Source organism: Benincasa hispida, chromosome 4 (assembly GCF_009727055.1).
Source record: "Benincasa hispida cultivar B227 chromosome 4, ASM972705v1, whole genome shotgun sequence".
NCBI lineage: Eukaryota > Viridiplantae > Streptophyta > Magnoliopsida > Cucurbitales > Cucurbitaceae > Benincasa > Benincasa hispida.
In genome coordinates, this window is record NC_052352.1 from 57,844,867 (window position 1) to 57,867,681 (window position 22,815).

At 29.8% G+C, this 22,815-nt stretch overlaps 2 protein-coding genes and 1 non-coding gene across 4 annotated transcripts; 1 reads left to right on the forward strand and 2 right to left on the reverse strand.

Annotated features, from left to right (window-relative positions):
- The first annotated feature begins 6,451 nt into the window (after nt 1-6,451).
- Nucleotides 6,452-12,098, forward strand: LOC120075762 (ras-related protein RABC1). Of its 2 annotated transcripts, XR_005481421.1 has the most exons (8): nt 6,452-6,606; nt 6,734-6,897; nt 7,698-7,766; nt 8,665-8,730; nt 9,507-9,628; nt 10,541-10,669; nt 10,933-11,131; nt 11,885-12,098. XR_005481421.1 is itself a non-coding variant. In XM_039029423.1 (7 exons), exons 2-7 carry the CDS (start codon nt 6,756-6,758, stop codon nt 11,044-11,046), a joined length of 642 nt encoding a protein of 213 aa, XP_038885351.1. In that variant the 5' UTR covers nt 6,452-6,606; nt 6,734-6,755; the 3' UTR covers nt 11,047-11,391. The 2 variants fall into 2 exon arrangements, 1 of the variants encoding a protein (XP_038885351.1); XM_039029423.1 differs by lacking the exon at nt 11,885-12,098 and having other exon boundaries at nt 10,933-11,391.
- A 202-nt stretch (nt 12,099-12,300) lies between these two features.
- Nucleotides 12,301-18,830, reverse strand: LOC120075761 (2-oxoisovalerate dehydrogenase subunit alpha 1, mitochondrial). Its single transcript, XM_039029422.1, has 8 exons — nt 18,554-18,830; nt 16,163-16,300; nt 15,213-15,395; nt 14,748-14,905; nt 14,438-14,537; nt 13,207-13,318; nt 12,793-13,118; nt 12,301-12,655 (listed from the first exon to the last, which is right to left on the reverse strand). The coding sequence occupies exons 1-8, from the start codon at nt 18,755-18,757 to the stop codon at nt 12,488-12,490; spliced, it is 1,389 nt and encodes a 462-aa protein (XP_038885350.1). The 5' UTR covers nt 18,758-18,830; the 3' UTR covers nt 12,301-12,487.
- Nucleotides 18,831-22,158: 3,328 nt separating this feature from the next.
- TRNAF-GAA lies at nt 22,159-22,231 on the reverse strand. The gene has a single exon. It is a non-coding gene; the product is annotated as a tRNA-Phe (tRNA).
- Between the last annotated feature and the right edge of the window lie 584 nt (nt 22,232-22,815).

The window sequence follows — 22,815 nt, forward strand, 5'->3', positions numbered from 1 at the left end:
AATGCATTGATGAATAAAATTGAATACAACTTGACTACTCTACTGAATGAGCTACAGGCTTACCAGATAATGTTGAGAACAAATGGTCTAGAATCAGAAATAAATGTTACTACTGCTGAAAAGAGAGGAACGTCCTCCAAGCCTGATGTTGCCTCCTTTTCGAAGAGTAAGAGTATTCCTACAAAGAAGAGCAAAGGGAAAGGGAAGAAAAAGTTTACCGGAAAGAAAGGCAAGGAGAACGCTGCAGAGAAAGGGAAATTTTTCCACTGCAACGAAGAAAGGCACTGGAGAAGAAATTTCCCTCAGTATCTTGCCGAGAAGAGAGCAAAGAAAGGTAAACAAGCTAACTAATTCCTGGGGATCGTTTGCTCAGCTCGACCAGTAGGAGAAGTTGCTGCTTGATCTTACTGTTTTGTAAATCTTGTAAAGAAAAAATTGTATATATTTTTGTGATAAATGAAATGTTCATTTTCAGAAAATTATGTTTGTTCTATCTCACAGCAACTTCTATTAAGAATCAAAATCCATTTGCAAATATTTAGATATTTAAAACGGTTAGATCAAAGTATAGGAAGTTTAAAGATTTCTAGATCTGACTGTTAACAAAGAGTTGTTGAGACAGGTCAGATGCATCTTACTCAAAGAGTTGAGAGTACCTCAATGTAGTGGGAGGAAGGTGTGCTTCCTGGCCATTATTGAGAATAAGATGCAATCCCATATAGTTTAATTAAAAGCCTATTGTACACTGACATGTTTACAATGGTTCTCTCAGCTAAAGTATTTGAGAGTCACCTAGTAGGACTAGGAATACATGAATAATAATCTAGGGCAAGTCGGAGAAATATCTGATTTGGGATACCGAATGGTAAATCATGGGTATGGAATGCCCTAGTTTATTATATTTCTCTATAAAACTCAGAAACTCAGTTTTATATATTGGATATATAAGTTGTCACTAGAGTTTTAGTTCAAGTGGGAGTTTGTTGGGTTTTATATCCTAAAACTCGTGGTTTGTAAACAATAGAACTTATTCTGAAAATTCAATAATGTGTTATTAAATAGATGTTTTGCTTATTAGAAATCCAATAAACCTAAAATCCCCTTGACTATTGGATGAGTACTTGAACTTTATATGGAGACATAAAGGCGGATCAGGTTCGAGTAAATAGTCAAAATGATCTATAGTATATGAATAAAGTTGGGTACCTTATTCTGGTAACACTATTGGATGCGGCCTGCTCTGTATTTGTTACAAGAGTTATAAAATGCTACAAACGAAGTTATCCTAATTCGTTTATGTTGGGACATGAGGAGTGGGGGTGTCCTTGTGCAAAAGGGTTTGTACAAGATCGGACCACAAAATTATTCATTCTTACTTTATAACGTTGTTTACTATTTAAGACTGACTATTTCAAAGCGATGACCTAGGTAACTTGACCTTAATCCTAAGCTAACTATGAATTCATGTTTATTTGGAATTATTCTTAGATTTGCATAGGTGAGGGTTGGCTCAACAGCGCCGGCTCAATAACTTCCCATTTTAGGGATAAGACCAGATAGATAGCTGGGGACATAAGGTGCAAGACAGAATTCACTCCTACCCGCTTTTAGGGATAGTAGAGAGGTTGTTCCCTTAAGTGTCGATTTTGGGTCTTGAACAAGGGGCCCCGCCCTCTCATTGGCTCGAGAGGGACTCGGTTTTGTTGATCGGATCACAAAATAATTGTTCATTAGGGGATCAATGGGACTTAAGAAACAAGAGGTAATTTCAGGGGTAAAACAGAGATTTAACCCAGCCGTTATTATGAACAACTTATGAAGGGTTGACTTACTAATCATAGTTATATCGAGTGAACATAAATATCTACAGTGAGGGGAGTTCAACTATGGGCTTTAGTGGAGTGGCCCATTAGTTAATGAATGGGGTTAAATTGGTCTAATGAGTTTTGCCAATTAATCTCGGATCGGTGGAGCCCATGATATGTAGGTCCACGAAATCCCCCTACTAGTTCGAAAATGGATTAGCTCTAGAGTAGCGTGATAAGTTAATTTGAAATGATCAAATTAGAATCAAACAGAATGGGAGAATTTATATTTAAATATGATTTAAATATATGAAGATGGATTTGTGTAAAATTAATTTAATATTGGATATTAAATTAATTAGAATTATTTAAATTGTTTAAATAATTATTTATTAATTTTATTAGAAAATTAATTTATGAAATTAATTTGTAAAATTAATAAATTTTGATTTTCAAATCAAATATGATTTTCAAATCAAAATTAGATTTTGGAAATAAAAAAACACAAAATGGAAAAAAAGAGTTTTTTCATCTTCATCTTTAAAGTAGCTCACACTAAATCCATTATCTTCAAGCTTCATTTACTCCAAGCATGACTTGCATCTCATGCAATCATTCTCTTTGCATGATAGTCTGCAATATATTGAAGAGATTCGAGTGAATTTGATACAATGCAATCGATAGAATTTTAGCTGAAAATTTGTGTGAAGAAGGTGTTCTTCCATTGAGTTGTTGTTGTGAGCATTCTTCAAGTTCCCTTTGATTCCAACTTATTTTGAGCCCCATAACTCAATCTAGAGCATCAAGAGAATAGTAGGGAAGATCTTGTGGTGGTCTGCACAATGATTTGGAGAGATTTACAACTGGAAATCGAGATTTCAAAGGTTCTTCAAAGGTATGTCTTGAAACCCATTAAATTCTGCTTAAGCATGCTTTCATTTCTGCTAAAATTAATCAATTAGAGTGCTTATCGATCCTCATTACTTCCGCTGCGTGTTGGTACCATCTTACACATCGAGCATCACAATAGTAACTCTATCAGAATTCCTCCCAAGAAACTTCCTCAATAATCATCCAGAGGAAGTATTAGAAGTTATTGCATATCATGTTATTATCATAGCAAAAGTTGACAACAATCATATAATTGTTGAAAAAATCGGCAACTCAAAAGAATCCAAGCAAGGAATTTCTGTCTTTGATCATATCAAGCCTCAAAGTACTTAATCTTCAGTCTTCCAAAGATTGAGTATAACTGCGACAGAAGAAAAAAACCAATCTCAATCATCTATGTCCACCCGAACTTTAGCCTTCATGTTGGAATTCCTTGAATAAATCCCATCAGGCATGTCAATTTGTTCACATGAGGTTTTGGAGAAACATGTTCCGTGGAGTTGAACTTGTGTTTGTGTTAATTTGATATGATATGATTTGATCTCTAGTACTTGATCCTCTAATTCTCTCTCGGTTGAATGCATATGTTTGATTTAAGGAAGTGGAGCACGTGATGTTCTTGAAGTTGAAGTCTTGTAAGAATGTTTGATTCTCCAAAGAACTTTAGTCTTCAAGTGTGGTTAGATTCAGAAGTTAGGGAGTCTTCTGTTTTTTGGGAGAATTCTCTCTAGACCCTCTGGAGTGTAAAATTTTTTACCCCCACTAACAGAGAGAACTCTTTTATTTATAGAGTTCTTAGGTGGTCTTTGTGGGCTTAAGTTTGGTTGGTCCATGGACCTGGCCCCTGGGCCGAACTAATTAGATTTCGGTAAACTCAAGTATATTCTTGGGTCCAAATTGACTTCAGCCAAACTCTAATATTTAATTTGACCAAAATAATTAATCTAATCCAACGGTCAAGTTGAAAACACATGACATCATTGGGATTCACCAATTTATGTCTTCAATTTCAATTTGGGACACATGTCAACACTAATTAGTCTCAAATTCAATTATTTGGAATTTCTTCATTAATTTGATAAATGACATGACAATTTGTGATTAGTCCAAAATTTATCAATCAACACTCCTCATTTCTTACTATAGTTTGCATCTTTCTTAAGTACAACAGTTGAATTCTTAACCAAATTACAAAAAACAAAACAAGTTTTTAAAAGCTATTTTTGTTAGTTCTCAAAATTTGGCTTAGTTTTTTAAACCATGGGTAAAAAGTAGATATCAAAGGAAGAAACTTGGAGGTGGAAGTTGTGTCTATAGACTTAATTTTCAAAAACGAAAACTCAAAAATCAAATCGTTACCAAACGGAGCCTTAGGTTTTGAGATTTCTAATATTTATCTTTTGGCATGCGGAATGAGAGAGTTTCTCCCTTTTTATTTAAAGCTATGAAATTTAAGAAGAGAGAAAAATAGAAGAGAAATGAAGAAAATTTTCGAGATTGATAAATGAAAAAAGAGAATTAAGAAGAGTAATGAAGAAGTAAGGCGAGAAATAAAAGCGAGAAGTGCTGAGGTATGTATATAAATGCTCATGTCCATATACCATACTAACATAAGATCCTTTTTCTTAAAAAAACTTCTTTTTTTCTTTTTTGGAAAACTTAAGAGCATTAATACTATTTTTGAAAGTTTATCATGTTTTTTAGACGATGTGTTAATTCAAAGTTTAAGGGTTTTGATGAAACTTTTAAAAGTTAACCGTTTTTATTTTAAAAAACTAAGAATTTCGTAAAAGGATGTTTTTTAACTCTTTTTTTAAAGTTTAAAGTTACGAATGAAACGTTCGAAAGTTCTAAGAATTTTTTTAAAACAGTATATTAAAAGGGGAAGAAAGGGGTCAATATTGTACACTTAATCAAAAAAATATTTTCAAAATTAGGTCTTTGTCTTCACTTTTTTGGTTTTGCAAAAATGACCAAAAAAAACCAACACAATCCACTAAAAATGGTAAATGTAAAAAATCTCTTGAATTTTAAAGTTGCAGTCGTACAACAAGAAGGGAAAGTTAGGCACACTTTTCGAAGTGACTTCAATATATCTCATTAATGAATTTGGTACATCAATTAAAATGATGTCTACGATTGATAATATGTAGCATACTTCATTTTAGATATATTAGTTGATATATCATTTACATGGTATACATAATTTGAAGTACGATAGTAGTATATTGGTACCATATTAAGCAATACACTATCTAGAGAAAAAAAATACAAAAGGGATAAAATAGTGTAACAAGTATCCACGTGTGACAAAAACTATAGTGATAACCAATTTTGATAACATATCATTTAAATTAATTTGAATATGCTTGTTGATTGATATTTGATAGCACAATTATGTACTTGAAATTTTAATATGTTTGTTGATACCAATGCTATTATGTTTGTTGACGGATGTATGATACATTCATGTTTTACTTTAAATATTTACTAATTGATGCTTGATATACTCATGTTTTATATCTGATATTCTTTTGATACACTTCAAATATGATGTTTATAAAATGAAACATGCATGCTTTACTTCTAAATAAGTTAGCGATTGAATGTTTATTGTTGTTAGATATACTGCTGATACACTTTGAATGTTAATTGACTTATGTTTACTGAAAGTATTTACTATTTGATATCTGATGCACACCCATATCTTATATCTAATGTATTACTGATATACTTGAATATCATGTTTATGAAATGAAACATATGATTTACTTTAAAATAATTAATGTACTAGTTGGAAGTTGATTATTGTTAGATATATTATCGATACCGTTGAAATGTTGATTGTCAATAGATATCTACTAATACACTCTTGTCTTACTTCAAGTAGTTACACATTGATCTGTGATACACTTATATTATATAAAATGAAACATGTATTCTTTACTTCAAATATGTTAATGATTGAATATTAATTGTTGTTAAATTTATTGTCGATACACTAAACATGTCATTTGTTGTTTAAAATTTGATTTAAAATTAAAAAATAGATCAATTCGTCAAAACCTAAATCAGAGAAAACAACTAAACCAAACAATAGAACATTGAAATGAAACACAAAGATCTCCTATCTTCGGAAAACAATCAAAACTAAAAAAAATCACAAAAAAATACAATACATTGTGAAGATGAAAATTTGACCTAAAATAAAATTGCAGCAAAATACATACATGATGAATGTATGAGAATCATGTTAAAGAGAGAAGAAAAATTGATGATTGAGAAAGAAGAAATAAGTTTAAAAATTGAAGATACATACATGAGAGAAGATTCAAATGTTGATATTCAGGTGTGTCAATTTATTTTATTTATTTATTTTTTTAATGAGTACAATTGATACACCTAAAATGATATACATCGATACGTAACTGTTACTATCAAACACTATAAGTTAGAGAAAAAATAGGAATAAAAACACCGGTAAACTAAAAAAAGGCAAAATTGTCACATATATTAAATGGAAATTAAAAGTCTCTTTTTTTTTTTTTTTTTTTTTGCCATATCTACAATTTAAGAAAACTGTGTAACAAGCTTGCTTTTTTACTTTCTTATTTTGTCACCTATAATAATTTTTCCAAAAAAGAAAAAAAAGTTGAGCATGATGATACCAGCATTCAAATCCAACGGTAGGAAATCAACGGTTGCAATGCACGAAAATAGATTCGTTCTTACAGTATAACAATCAAAGGCGTTGGCACATTTTTCAAAAATAAAATAAAATGAAATAATTAGGAAGAAAGGAATCAATCGGTGAGAGAAAGCAAGCAGGCAAGAACTGAAGAAAGTTTTAAACTCAAAGTGAAGAATAATTTCAAAGCTTTCTCCCAATCTCTCTCTCTACTCGTACTCAGTGAGTCTTCTGATTACTATTTCACTGTTTGCTTTCCCTTTCTCTGTTTTGTATTTGCTTTGTTTTGAAGATTTTCATTTCTGTTGATCGCGAAAAATTGATTCAAAACTCAAATTTGTTGATTAAGGTGTTTGTTTGTTGTGTTCCTAATGTCGTCCGCACCGTCTTCGAGTCAACCCGAGTTTGATTACTTGTTTAAGTTGCTGTTGATTGGAGATTCTGGTGTAGGGAAGAGTACTCTTCTTTTGCGCTTCACTTCTGATTCCTTTGAGGATCTTTCTCCAACTATTGGTACGCTTCTCATTTCTACTCTAATTCTCTCTTTGGGATGTTTTGTTCAACTTCAATTCTGAGGTATTCAATTGGGATTGAACTGAAGTTGTATTCAATTCCACAAGTAGAAACACTGAGGCCCTGTTTGATGACCGTTAATATTGAGTTGTTATCTACCTTTTAGAAATGTTTTCAAAATCTAAAGTAAACGTTTGAAATTAAGGAAAGGAGTTTTATGAACTTTTTTTTTTCTTTCATGTATTAAATACTTTGGCTACGAATTGTAATGTATGTAAGGGGTGAAAAGCATATGAAAGAGTTGTGTGAAAGCAAGCACGAAATAGTGCTAATACTTCCGTGTAAGATTTACCAAATGAAAATTTTAACCTTCTAGAGTTAGTAAAATAGAGTTGAAGGAACTATAGTTGAATTTGTTGGAGAATTAGGGGTAACAAACGAGCATCCCTACCTCCTGGGGAAAAACCAAACCTAGCCAACATGGGGGGCAAAGAAGAAAACATTGAAACCTCCCCATTAGATGGGGGATGGCCAAAATTGGATAAAAAGCTGCAAAGGGATATTTTAATGAAGAGAGGTGATAAAGATGAAGGTAAATGCGCCAAAGGGGACTATCCCCAACCTCTAATCCCCCCAACCAATTCAGGGTCCCTTTTTGTAACAGATTTGGTTTTCTATTCAAAATATTTTATTTACATCAATGAAATATTCTCTTTGTTTCTAATAGATTAGATTAATTTATGGTCTGTTACTCATCTTTTTATATATTAAATTTATACTTATCCTCTACATAACTTTAGGTGTGGATTTCAAGATTAAGCATGTTACAGTTGGGGGGAAGAAGTTGAAGCTTGCAATATGGGACACAGGTGAAATGTTTTCCATTTTGTTTCATGCTATGCGCATGTGTATAAACATGATAGAGGAAAAGCAATGGTGCCTTATGATTTGTTTCGGTCCTCTTTTGGTTTCATCCATCGTGTTATATTGTTCTGTATTCTGATTTCTATATTTTTATTTTGAATGTTAGATATACATCTAACATATTTCTGAAGGTTATCGAAGTATCTGCGAAGTTATTTATTTTATAAAACCTTTATTCAAAGTCAATTTTTTTCAACTTTAACATACACATCTAAAAATATTAAAACTGTGGAATTGTGGGGAATGGATTAACATGCATCTGCTGACCAAACAGTGTCTTGGGTGTTCCATGCATGCAAAATTGCACTAATTGGATTGATCATTCTATTAGAAAATAGTGTCGTTGGAATTTACGTATACTTACTCACCATGGCTTAGAATCTTTGAAGTCTCATGAGTATCAGGTTTACTGGTCATCTTGTGATATGATATTGTTATTGGAAATTATTAGGAAGGAATAAATAAAGGACGTCATCAAAACATTTTCTGTTTTGCAATGAAGTAAAAATACTGATGAAAAACCAAAACCCTAATGCCTTTTTAATGCTACATAGGGCTTACTATGATAGCGTCTGAATATGGGGGGGTGGGGAAGGTCTTAAGAATTAGCTGAGACATGAAGTATGTTGCATTCTACTTGGTGTAATAATGTGACTCGGGGAGTGTTTTCGTAGGATGAAATTGATAAGTGGCTACCTACTTTTTGAGGTCTACTTGGCTGTGTTATTCTGTGACAAATTTGATAATTATGAAATCATAACTTTAGTACGGTTTAAATCTTATTCCCTAAGTGTTCGTCTACCTTCTTTTATTGAATTGTATTTAAATGAACTCTACTTGCAGCTGGGCAGGAGAGGTTTCGGACTTTAACAGGTTCATATTACAGAGGAGCTCAAGGAATCATTATGGGTATCTTCAATTGATTTCATCACTTTCTATTTACATTTGAAATACTGACATATTACTGTTTCAATACTTGTAAAATCTTTAATTTTTCAGTTTCATTTCACACATGATACTTCTTTTTTGGTTTGGAAGAGAGGAAAGTTCTCCTAAGGAACCTAAGTTTGTTTGGCACTCTCTGATATATAAACACATACATATATACATATAGAGGTTAAATTATAAGTTTAGCCCTGAACTTTCGGGTTTGTTTCAAATAGTCCCTCCCCTAAACTTTGAAAAGTTTCTAATAGGTCCATAGATCTTGAAGTGTCTAGTAAGTGCCAAACCTTTTGATTTTGTATCTAACAAGTCCAACTTTCAATTGTCTGTCTATTAAGTTTTTGACCTGTTCAATGGTTTCTTAAGTTCACGAATATACTCTTACATTTGTAAGTTATTGATGAGCTGGGAACATTAGACACAAGCCTTTAGATTTTATAATATTACCTTCGTGCTTCCCCTCGCGCCCCCCCCCCCCCCCCCCCCAACAAAAGATTCAAACCTATATATATTAACAAAAGAGAACAGGGAAGGTACTATTAGACCCAAACCTTTAGGTTGTATATACTATTTTTCAAAGGCTCTGATTGACCCTCTTCTTTGTTGTAAAATGTTTCCAGCTCATCATTCTGCTTTTAGGGATGACTTGTTTTGATAAATTTTTATTCTGGATTATTTTTCCTTTTATTCAATTCGTTCTCAAGCTAACCTAACATTTTTACAACCTAAAAATTGTTTAGTGTATGATGTGACCCGGCGAGAGACATTCACAAATCTGTCTGACATATGGGCTAAAGAAATCGATCTGTACTCAACAAATCAGGATTGCATTAAGATGCTTGTAGGAAACAAAGTGGATAAGGTATGCTTTTAACTCTGAGGAGGAACTTTCAGTAGTATTTACCCTGCCCAATGTAGTTCTTTTAGCATCTTGGTCGAGGGTTAACTTGCCCTATGTTGTTAACTCTAGATTTAAGTCTAGTAAGTGCCATAGTTACAAATATATCACTATGGGACTGTTTTGGGCGTTGAGTTGGGATTGTTTGGGGCGCTGAGTTGAATTATGAAGTCTGAAGTTAATGTATGTGGAGTTAGGAAATCTCTGTTTGGGGTGCAGAGTTGTTTAATCCAGAGGTGGTCATTGGGGCATGTTGCTACCGATGATTGTCACCGGAGTTGGTTGTCAACGGTAACTAGTGGGTGGAGTCATTGTAAATATCGGAGGAAGGGAGGGAGAGAAAGAAGAAAAGATGAAATTTCTCAATTAATGTGAAAACTTCAATAGTTAACACTGTTGAAGTTGGTGGAGTTGAACACGACTTGTGAAGTTGGTGGGCCAAACAGTTGAGTTAACAACTCAACTCAACTCAAGTCAATGTCTGAAACACCCCCTATATTTTTCTTTTGATCTTGGTTTGTGCCTCTTGGCTATGGATATGATATTTGCTTATCTAGATCAAGTAACCCTTACTCTTAACGTTAGATATTTAGCAATGTGTTGGTCATCTTAAAATGGGAATTTGAGGTCCAAGGGATTTGATGGAAAATTGAGTAATATTTCATGTTTTCCCTGTTTTTTTAATGTGTTTGGTAGAAAATTTAGAATATGAAACCACTGAAAACCTGTTTCAAAATTTTTACATTTCGAGTTATGGAATCCAAATACTGTTTTTAGACATCATCCACTAAACACAAATTTGCTAAATTCATGTCAGATTAAGAAGTTGAATTGGATAAGATATCAGAACTCAATTCAAGTGATCAAATATTTCAGGAAAGTGAACGGGTAGTCAGTAAAAAAGAGGGAATTGACTTTGCTCGAGAATCTGGATGCCTATTTCTCGAATGCAGTGCGAAAACTCGGGTCAATGTGGAGCAATGCTTTGATGAGCTTGTGTTGAAGGTACGTGAAAACTCGAAACCCTCTTCTGCTTCCCAAATGATCCGACGCTTAATACAAATTTTGAACTCGAGTTGGAGTCCAAGACTAATAATAGTTGGAAATACCAATTATTGTAATTGGAGCCACACCATGGAGTGGATTGCAATTACTCACTCCACCCACTTGAAGTTGGGGACCAAACACCCCCAAGTGTTCGTAATTTGTCACATCAATCCTCAATAAGCCATTCAATAATTTGATGCCCCAAAATAATGTGTTTGCAGATATTGGACACGCCCAGTCTTTTGGCTGATGGCTCAACAGGTTTAAAAAAGAATATCTTCAAAGAGAAACCTCCCGAGACGACCGCTTCGGCTGGTGGCTGCTGCTCATATTGATTATATGCTAAAAATTGTAGGGCACTCTCATTTTGTTTTAGGCTACTCGTTCCATTCCATTTCAGCACACACCTGAAGTCAAAAGGTTTGTGATCTTCAATTTTCCCTTTATGGATTATAAGTTCGTTCAACTAAAATGTCTGCCCGACAGTAAGTTCCTTGTATTCTTTCAGTTGTTACTAGGTTGACGATTGATTGATTTTTTTTTCTGGTGTGAGTTTGATTTACCATGAATTTATGACTTCACAGATGGAAACAGACGGATCCTGAAATCCTATCAATACTTTGGTTTTAGATTTTTTTTTTTTTTAACGGGTGACCTATTTTGGAAGGTCTTAAATGAAATTTGACTCAATTTTCAAAAGGTGTTTTTTTTTTTTTTTTTGTCATTCTGCTTACGTCATATTAGCGTGGAATTACCAAAATGAACTATTTTGCATGTGGGTTGGGATCTCTTTTTAGTCCTCCCGCTAAAAAGAAACGTTACAACTTGCTCTCACTTTCGTGTCCACTCAAACTCTCGTTAATTATCTTGGTCTCACTCTCGCGCTCGTGCTCACTCAAATATTCTCCACCTGTTCTTCTAGCTATATCCCCCTCTCTCTCACACACATTAACTATGTTGCTTTTGCTCTCACTAGTTTGCCCACCTCTTTGCTTAGTTTTCTGGCTATCCCTTTCCCCTTGCTACACTCACTCTCTGCAACATACTCAACCTCTATCTTCAAAAATACCTTAGGACACTTTCGGCCTTTCAAACTTTTCATTACACATAACTCTTGAAAAATCTCCAATTACTTGAGATTAAATGACAGTGTTTTAGTATGTGCAAATGCAGATGTATGACGTAGAGAGTTCATCAATGAAACTTGCATATAAAGAGAGTTTAAAGGGGAAGAACAGGAGAACAAGAGTTGATGACTCAGCATGCATGCATTATAAGGTAGTTTTGGTAATTTTTGTTGAGGATTATGCGAACAAAAGGTCGAAAACTATTAAAAAGTTGGACAAATTTCGTTTTGGACTCATAATTTGGGTCAAACATAAAATTATTTTGTTGACTAATTCTCTTTGTTTAGAGGGAAAAGAAGTTATAAAATACTTGAGACAACGAGTTTTTGGTTCTATTCTGGATAGGTACTTTTTAAGACTTGAGTTGTTTAGGTCAACAAATACTTTGACTTTAGGTGCATCGATAAAAGTTGAAGAACATATCACGTCTTTCGTAAGATAAATACGGTTTAATTCACTATCTAATACAACTTGTGTTTCATATCAATTTACACTAACAACATCATTGCCAAGAGTTCCCAAAGGGCCATAGCATCAGAGCATGATATTAACCCACAAAGCTGATATTACATTATATGAGATGATATGAGTTTAGATTTATTTGGGTAAAGCTTCCATTGGGAAGTTGACAATTGGTGTTTGGTGGAATCTAAAGAGCAAGATCAGAAGGGTAATCTTGAGGATATCTCTTCATTGTTTGCCTCAGTACTTCCTCTTGTTCTTGAAGGTTTTTAGGTAAATGATCATAAACATCATTGAACAACTCTGAAAGTGGAGGCTTCTCTGTTTTCTCTGCATTTTGAATTGCTTGCAACAACTGAGCCAACAAAAGAGCACCATTAAACACATCATGGAGCATAAATTAACAAGTTTGAGAACGAATATGATTGCAAACTATCGGGATGGTTTTTGCAATTTGTTCCAAAAAAAATAAAAAATAAAAACAAGACTAACCTGTTTTTTGACGGTGGTTTTGTGGTTGGAATCATCTTCTTGATTCAACCATACATTATTAGATAGCCATTTAGCAAAGCGATCCACAGGATTCCTCTCCATTTTCCAGTATTGAATCTCATCAATGGCGCGGTACTTACTCGAATCATCGGAGGTTGAATGGTGGCCAACTCTGTAAGTCAAAGCCTCGATGAGAATCGGCATTTGCTCTGCGATCGCCATCGATCGAGCTCTGCGAACTGCGCTGTAAACGGCTAAGGCGTCGTTTCCATCGATTCGAATGCTTCGGATTCCGTAGCCTTGGCCTTTCACCACCACGCCGTCGCCTGAAAATCAACGTTGACATCTTAATTAGAGACGGCTTTAGGATAATTCATTGGTGAGATCTGAGATGAGATTCTAGGGAATTTTTACTTCGGAATTGTTCTTCAACGGAAGTGCTGATCGCCCAACCGTTGTTGCGGCAGATGAATATCACCGGCGCTCCTAATACGGCTGCGAAGTTCAATGCCGCGTGAAAATCCCCCTGTATGAAATTCAAACCAATTTCTAAAACTTTCCATTAATTTTCAATTTTTTTTTAAAAAAAATCAATTTTATGTTATGTTTAATAAAATTATCAACTTTCAATTTTGTCTTTAGTGCACTTGTCAATTCTAATAAATTTGTAGTTTCGAGAGTACAAGAACTAAATTGACATAAATCTGAAACGAAACGGTTTTTATAATCAAACTTATTTTTGTTTAATATAGTGATTCCTTAGAAATATTTATTTAGTTTAAGTTTTTTTATTTTTGACCAATTTACCTTTTAATTAACACCATGATGTTTTGGTAGATTAAAAGGTTCATAGAAACAACCTTTAAGATAATTCCCTTATCCATGCTTCTAAAAATAAAAATAAAAATAAAAAAGAAAAATAATATAAAAAAAAAAAAGAAAAGAAAAGAAAAGAAAAACCTTTTCAATATCAACCTTTAATGCTAAGCCTTAGCCATATCAACAACAACTTATTTATTTATTTATTTATTTTGTATTATTTTTAAGTAAGAGATAAGGAAGTCTACCAACCATATCCTAGCATATAAATATGTTATTCTGATCCAATTCTTTAATATAAAATTTTATAATAATTTCTTAAACATTTTCAAATTGTAAAAGTGAATTTTCTTACAATAACGGAAAAATTTTAAAACTAAAAATTAAAGAATATTAGAAGTAAAACAACTCTACCTTCCAAAAAATAAAACAAGTATGAATTAAAGATTAAATACATGTTTAAATATCTGGTTTATTAATTATACTTTTAATATGTTAACATTAACATGACATTATACCTATATTTAGCTTTGACACAAATTTAAAAGAGTAATTAGACCATTTAAGAGGACAAGTCAAAATTTCTATCCATTTCTAATAATTTTGGAAGAGAAATTACGAAAAAAGACATATAACTAAACTACCTTGAAGCATAATGATGATAAAATTTTAAACAATATGGTCTAAATAGAATTAAAAAAAATATATTTTTTAATTCAAGGGTAATTAAAAAATCCTTTCTCCTTAAGAATGGAAAGTTTTAATCCCTCACTAGAAGAAAATATTTAACCAAAATGATTGATTATTGGAGTAAATCATTATTTACCTCGCTAGTGGTGCCATCTCCAAAATAAGCCACAGCGCATGCATCTTTTCTATCCATTTTAAGAGAATAAGCAATGGCAACAGCTTGTGGAAGTTGTGTTCTATAACATAAAAACCGACATTGTTTCAATTCGATGAATAATATGAGAATTATATGAGATTCGTAGATTAAAGCAACATATCATTTAATGACGTATCAAATATTGAACGAAAATAGTATGTACTAGTTGACGTAATCGACATAGTGTGATTTGATATATATCATTTGTGATGGAGAGAAGTGAATTAAGTTGATAGGATGGAAGAGTTACCCAAGGGGAGATGAAATGGTGAAGTAATTGTGATGGTTGGAGCCATAGTGAATGGGCATTTGTCTACCCTTTCCATAATCAAATTTGTTTCCAAACAATTGATTTGCAAATTCTTGCAACGTAAACCCACGCCATAACAACACTCCGGGCTCTCTGTACTGCCAAATCCCAATCAAAATTTTAAATAAATTTGTCTTAGTTTTCTCGTTATTACGTCATTAATAGCTTAACAGATCAATAACCTAACTTAATAACTAGTTAAAAGACATATACTTGGACTCGTGTTGTGACAGGTTCAATTTTTCTACGACTAATTGTACTAGATATTACTTTTAGTTCTAATAATTAAGTATATAACAACATTTGTAACGAATGACAAATATAGTAAACTTTATCAGTGATAGACTCTATTGTGAATAGACTCATATCAATGATCGGGTTTTGTAAAAACATAATTTCATATACCTGAGCCAAAACGATGTCGTCGGGGAGAAGTGCAGCTGCAGAAGCAATGGCAATTGCTTCTTCTCCGGATGAAGTTAAGTAAAATGAGATTCTTCCTTGTCTTTGTGCTTCGTAGAATATGTTGTCCATTATTTGAAGCGTAATCATGTCTTTGTACATCTTAATCGCTACGTCTTTGCTCAACTATCAAATTCCAACAATTGAGACAAAAATGTAGCGATTAAGAAGTACAAGGATTAAAATATTATAATAATAAAATTATATAATAAGGTCTCATACAAGAAAATCGTTTCTTGATTGAGTTTTAGTTAATAAATGTAATTAAACGTACAAACAACAAATCATCGTCCTAAACTTGGTAAGAGTATCAATTTCACCTAAATCTTTCAATTTCATATAAAACTAAAGTTTTTGCATCCTCCAATGAATTATAAAATGTTTATTAAGTACAAAATTAATAAATTTTAGGGAAAAAAAAGGAGAGTTTTTTTGTTCAAATTTGTGGTTTTTGAAAGGGGTTGTCAATGAATTTTATGCAAAGAGAGTAGTTTTTTTTTTTTTTTTTTTTAAATTCATGAATTTTAGTTCTTACTTTCTTTTTATTAATATTAGATATATAATTTTTCAAAAATTGAACAAATACTAAAAATTACAATAATCATTTAAGTTATGGTCTATGATCATCAATTAAGAGTGAAAATTGATAAGCTATGGCAAATTTAAGGGTGTACATTAATTTTCTCACATGTAAAAAAAAATATATTTTAAATATAAACTATAATACTCAATTTTAATCAAATTTGAAATTTCATATCATTGCAACTTTGATATGTTTTTTTTTCCCCTCAAATAAACAATTTAATTGAAATGAATTGATATGATGAAAATAAATTTAAAAATATATATATAATAAAGAAATTTATATTTAATTAATACTAAAAGAGTAAGACCTGAGTGAAATTGTTTGATGTAATTGTGTCCCCATTTTCATGAAGCACACGATAACATGGAACTCGCTGTTGAGTCGACTCAGCAATGAATCTCATTTCATTTGTAAATGGAACTCTTCCTCCGGGAAAATCCAACTCCTACACCAATAAATATCTCAACAAATAAATAAATCCATTATATCACATTTAAACTCTCTCTTTTCGAATGCTTTTTACGGATCGTTTGGTTTAAGATTTTATATATTCTAAAAATTAAGGATGTCTGGAAATATCGATGGAAATAAAAGATAACTGTATTTGGTTGTATGCTATCAAGATTTTTTGGGAATAATTTCTTTTATTTAATTTGTAAAATTAATCATGAAAACTCTCTAAAATTTTAATAGATTTATTGATAAACAATAAACTCAATTCAAAGTTTTAAGAAAATTAATTATTTAACAATTAAATTAATTACAGGTATTTGTAAATGAAAAATTACAATTAAAGCTACTTGATTACATAATTTGATGGGATGAATTTGATGAATTTATATAATTATGAAGTACTAATTAATGAAACAACCAATGAATTCTAATTAATGATAAATTAATTATAATTATAAAAAATAAATTTATATTACATTAATCATAATGGTCATTAATTAATTATAAATATAATTAATAGTTTTATTCCTTCCAGTTTTTACCGTTTATTGAAAAATAAGAGTAGGCATTACATATATATTAAATTGTTTTAATATATATGTATATATATATATTTAAATTAATTAATTTATTAAATAGTAGTAGTTAAATTCATACACTAATTTAAAATTTAATATAATTTTATAAAAATTTTCTTATAATAAAAGTTTTAATAATATATAAAAATAAAAGAATAAATAAATGTATTAAAATAGGAGAGAGAGTAAGAATTAAGAAATTCCATTTTTTTGGATGGGTATTATTCATGGATATAAAGGATGTATGGAAAAAACATATTCTCATTCTTAAAGCTTCAAAACTTGAATCAAACAAGGAACTCATTCCAAATTTATCGTTAATTTTTATTCTTCAAACTAAGTTAAATAAAGTCAAACCTAATTATTTAACTTTTTTGTAGTAACATTTAGAGTTGTTTTTTCTTTTCTTTTGGAAATTAGAATAATAAGAATTTTTAAATGTTTGGAACTATAGATGCTCGAAAATATAAATGTCTGACATCTTTAAATAATTATTATACTTATTCTTCTTATAAAAATCTGTAAAGATTCAAAGAACATTTAAATATACATGTTTGTTTCACAAGGATTCTAAATGAGAATGTCAAATGAAGTATTATATTCCCACAATATCATTCTTATTCAAATAATTCACATATAAGTTTAGTATAATTAAATTTATATAAAGTTTTTTTGTCTTTAAATAATTTAACATGCTATTGTTATGAATTCTATTTATATTAATTTTACATGTCTTTTTCTTTTTATAAAACAAATTCACTATAGTTTTGAAAATTTTATAAAAAGAAATAATACTAAATATTAATTTTAGATGTTGATTAGAAATGCTTGAAGTTACTCTAAAAGAAGGCAATTATATGATTGATAGTATTTGGTTTTAGAGGATTTTATACTTATGCATTATCAAAATAGAGAAAAAATGAGAGAGGATATAAATTTGTAATTTTAATATGTGATTTTATTTAGAAAAATATATATATTGAAGTATCACCAATGGAAAACAAAAACTTCCCCTTTATATTTCAATTAAAAAAAATAAAAAAATAAAAACGTTAATGCACAACCTGAGAATCTCGATAGAGACATCTCCACATATCAAAACATCTTACATTTTCTTATAATCCAAATCTTAAACCAATTTTCTCGTAAGACAAACAATCCTTTGAATTCGATTTAATTCAACCTAACGTTACAAACATTAAAATAAGTTAAAAAACAATTCCTTAAAAAATGTAAATATTATTTCTCTTACACAAATTATTTTATTCTTATACTAAGTTATTTATCTTTAATCACATGTCGAAATTATCAATATGTAATTTAATCTATATGGATATTTATATATTTATTTTAGTACGAGTGATTTGAATCACAGATCTTTTAATCTTTAAACAAATACGATACCAGTTAAGTCAAACTTTTTTAGGAGTATTTATAACTTTAAAATTTTTAACTAATTCAAATATAAAAATATTAAATTAGGGATGTTCGTAGATTGAGTTGGATAGGAATACTTTTTAGACCTACCGATGTATTTTTAGTTTAAAAGGAAAAAGAAAAAGAAAGGAAGGATGAGAATAATAATATTTAAAAGAAAGAGAGAGAGAAAAATGAAATGCATGAAACAGAAAAAGTTAAAAACTGATAGAGAACAAAAACAAGCAAACCTGAGGATCATGGTTAGGAAGATAAAGTTGATCCACATGTCGTGTTGCTTGAGTGGATTCAAAACGACATGTCGGCCGGACAAATTTGGAGCAATACTGAGCCCGACGACCGCCGCACCGGAGCGCCGCCACAGAAGACTCAAAATAGAGAGAAGTTGGGAGGTGGAAGAAATTCAAAGATGAGGATCGTAGAAACTGAATCATAGTGATGAAAATATGAATAAAATCGAAAAAGAAAAAGAAGAGGAGAAATAGAAATTGGTAAGAAAGAATGAGAGGGAATTTGAGTATAAATAGAGGAATGAGTTGGGAGAGTGTCGTTTTTGGATTGGTTTCTTTGATCCTTATCGTCGGGTTTCACTAATTTGGTGGGGTTTTCATTTGGTTTTTTTTTGGAGGCTGTCCTTAATAATGGAGTTTTTCTTTTTTTCTTTTTTTCTTTTTTATTTTTTATTTTAGAATAGGTAATAATGGCTATTGCATAATGCAATTTCCCACTCATAATTATATTGTAACTTCTACATTTCTATCAATTTTATGTGTTTTTCCATCAATTCATTAAAAGGAACCACTTTTTGCCAAAATACAAATTTTTACCCTTTTCTTCAAAGTGTTTTTTCTTTTTCTTTTTCTTTTTTTTTAAAGTTTTTTTATTTATTTTCTTTTTTGTAGGGTGTAAATAGAGATATCTCAAGTTTTGTTTGAGGATTTGTAACCAAATGAGTTTTATTTAAAAAAAAAAAAATTAAAAATTAAAGCCTCATTTGATAACTATTTTGGCCTTGTTTGATATTCATTTGGATTTTTTTTAATTAATTCTATATACACTACTTCTACCTCTAAGTTTCTTTTCCTTTGTTATCTTCTTTTTACTAGCGGTTTAAAAAACAAAACCAAAATTTAAAAATAAAAAAAAAAACTTTTAAAAGCTTCTTTTTGTTTTTTGAATTTGGCTAAGAATTTAACCATTGTACTTAACAAATATGCAAATCATTATAAGAAATGGGGATAAAATAGATTTAATTTTCAAAAACCAAACACAAAAATCAAAATGGTTACCAAACAAGACATTTGTTTTTTTGAAAATAAGTCTATTTCCTCTCCATTTCTTACCATAATTTACGTCTTTCTTAAGTAAAATTGTTGAATTCTCAGCCAAATTCCAAATTCCAAATTCTAAAAATAAAGTTTTAAAAACTACTTTTTTTTTTCTCAATATTTTGGTTTTTTAAACAACCGGTAAAAAGTAGATAACAAAAGAAGAAATTTGGAGTTGGAAATAGTATCTATAGACTTATATAATTTTAAAAAATAATAAACTAGAAACCAAATGATTACCTTAGGCCCATTAGGTAACCAGATTGTTTTTTATTTTTGTTTTTTAAAATTAAGTATATGGACCTACGTCTATCCCAAATTTCTTCATTTGCTATTTATTTTTCACCATGGTTTAAAAAATCAAGCCAATTTTTTAGAACTTCAAAAAGTAGCTTTAAGAAAAATGTGGATAAAATAGACAAAATTTTCAAAAACAAAAATAAAAAACCAAATGATTACCTGACAAGATCTAAATGATTATCAAATGAAGTTGTTGTTTGTGAAATTGATCTTCCTTTTTAAAACTTAATGGTATACCTACCGTCCTAACTTTGACCTAGATAAAGGAAAAATGGTAGATAAAAATATGTGGATCAACTTGGAATTTATATTTTGCGTACTTATCCAATTATAGCTAAACTCTTCTTTCTTTCTTTTTTTTTTTTTTCTTTTTCAAATATATATATATATTAAAATTTTACCATGTGAACTATGAAACAAAAGATAAAGACATTAAGGACTTATTATTTTGTAGGGAATTTGAAAAGAGAAATTTTAAAATAAAGGATTTAATAAAAATAAAGTTGTATTTCTTGATTTTAGATTTGTGTTTGGTAGTATTAATTTAAATAATTGTTTAAAATGTGTTTAATACTATATTTATAAACCATAAAACTAGTTTGTAGTTATCCACTAAATATTAATTGATAATAAACTATTATTAATTTATTTATAAACATGTTTTTTATGTTAATCTTTTATATTTATTATTTGCAATATTATATAATTTAGAGAACATTACATTATTTTAAGTTTTATGTTAATTAAGTTCATTTTTTTATTTGATTTTTCAATTAATTAATTAAAAATAATAATAAGGTGAAATTATAATTAACTAAAAAAAAAATATTAATACAATTAGTAGAAAATTAACAAGATGGCTAAAAGTGAGAATTACTAAAAAAGTGAAAGGTAATAAATGTAAAAGGGTGAAATATAGAACTAAACTCAAAACTTAATAGCAGTGTAATAGATCAAATAACAACCATACTCAAAACTCATACATAAAATTATATTTTTTTCAAAAAATAAAAAAGGAAAAAATAAACATTTTTGAAATTTTAAGGAAAAAAAATTTACTACTATCAAAATACTATACTTTCTTTATTCACACTAGAAATTTGTTCGTCATAGACACGAGTCTCACAAATATAAATAAATCTTACTTTATTTTAAAAAATGTGTTTCTCGTGACACGGAGGTTAATATATATAGGAAAATACAAATTGAAATGTGAATGTACACGTGTCAAAATGAAAATAAAAGGCGATTAATAATGTAACTTCCAGAAAGGAAAAACCACAAGTGTGAGGAAGAGGAAGGAGATGGCCCACTTGGCTTTAATGGCGGAGTTTGGAACCGTTCATATGATTTTAGTTTGAACCGACATAAAAACAAAGGCAACGAAAACCCTAAAACAACCCTTTGTCTGCATGCTTCCCACATGTTTATCCCTTCCAACTACATGATTCAAATTTGGATTATATAATTTTGTTCACAATATTAATTACAATTATTATAGAAATTCTTCACTACAACTTTAAATATAATTTTCAAATATCAATTGATTAACCTACACGTCTTTCATCAACAGATTAGAAGTTCAAATATTTTGTTAAATTAAATAGAAAATTTAAATGATCCGTATACTTTAATTTGTTTAAATTTAGTTCTTGTTATCTAAAATGTTAAAATTTTAATTTTTTGTATTTTTAATAAATCTTAAATTTAATCTCTACTATATTACTTATTTATTGTTAATTTTTTCAAAAACTTTTTCTTGTCCATTAGTATTTTTAATATTAATTTTTGAAAACATATTCACGTATTATATTTTCGTGCATGAAAATTATTATTATTATTATTGACCAATTTTGATAAAATTTAACTTCAAGAGACTAAAATTTAAGATTTATTAAAGTATATGAATTAAAATCGAATAAATTTCAAAGGTTGTTTTAAATATAGAAACATAAATCAAAATATTTACAAAACATTGCAAAATTTTAGAACTATCAATGATAGATATTGATAGACTTTTATCAATGTCTATGTCTATCATTCATAGTTCTGAAATTTTGTTATATTTTATAAATATGATCGACCTAAGTAGCTATGGTGTTTCTCAAACAGTAGATAATTAAAATTAATAATGACGAAGATTTGAAAATATTCTTAAATAAAAAAAGATTCGACATGTTATAATGCCAAAAAAAAAAAACTAAAAATGCGGTGAGTGTGGATCGAACACGCGACCTTCAGATCTTCAGTCTGACGCTCTCCCAACTGAGCTATCCCCGCAATGTGTTAACAATTCAACCAGTTTCCATTATTACAGTATATTTATTAATCATTACCTATACTGTTTTTAAAATTAGTTCCCTTTTCCAATTTCCAATTCCTATTTTCGTTTCTTAGAATCTGTGAGGCAATCTAAAAACATAAATTTGAAAATAAAAAATTTAATGAAAATAGAATTGTATTTTATGTTTTCAGACATGTATTTCATAGCAAATTTATAAATTAAATTTTAATCTAAACAAAATTTTAAAATGTGATTGAAAATATATTTAGTTACTCACTAAATATTAGATTGAATATAAACCATTACTAATTAATTTCTAAACTTGTTTTATGTTAAAGTTTTTGTATAATTATTATTTTGTAATATCATATAATATATATGATATATTACATGTTTTAAGTTTAACAAAAATAATTGAGTTTACAACATGAAATAGTATAATTATATTATTGTTTTTATAGTATTGTTACATAATTTTGGGTAAGTTTAAAAGCGAGTAAGATGTTTGGTTAATTGATTTTCAATTGTAGTATATTTGTTTTTATGTTTAGTATATTTGTTGGGCGTAGTTTGGAGATTA

Excerpts from the sequence above, each read along its gene's own strand:
- LOC120075761 (XM_039029422.1), bottom strand. The coding sequence starts at position 18,757 with ATGATTCAGTTTCTACGATCCTCATCTTTGAATTTCTTCCACCTCCCA. Across the intron at positions 16,301-18,553 it reads TTCCTAACCATGATCCTCAG|GAGTTGGATTTTCCCGGAGG; the intron begins GTTTGCTTGTTT and ends TTATTGGTGTAG. Across the intron at positions 14,538-14,747 it reads ACCATTTCATCTCCCCTTGG|AACACAACTTCCACAAGCTG; the intron begins GTAACTCTTCCA and ends TTTATGTTATAG.
- LOC120075762 (XM_039029423.1), top strand. The coding sequence starts at position 6,756 with ATGTCGTCCGCACCGTCTTCGAGTCAACCCGAGTTTGATTACTTGTTT. Across the intron at positions 8,731-9,506 it reads AGCTCAAGGAATCATTATGG|TGTATGATGTGACCCGGCGA; the intron begins GTATCTTCAATT and ends AAAATTGTTTAG. Across the intron at positions 10,670-10,932 it reads TTGATGAGCTTGTGTTGAAG|ATATTGGACACGCCCAGTCT; the intron begins GTACGTGAAAAC and ends ATGTGTTTGCAG.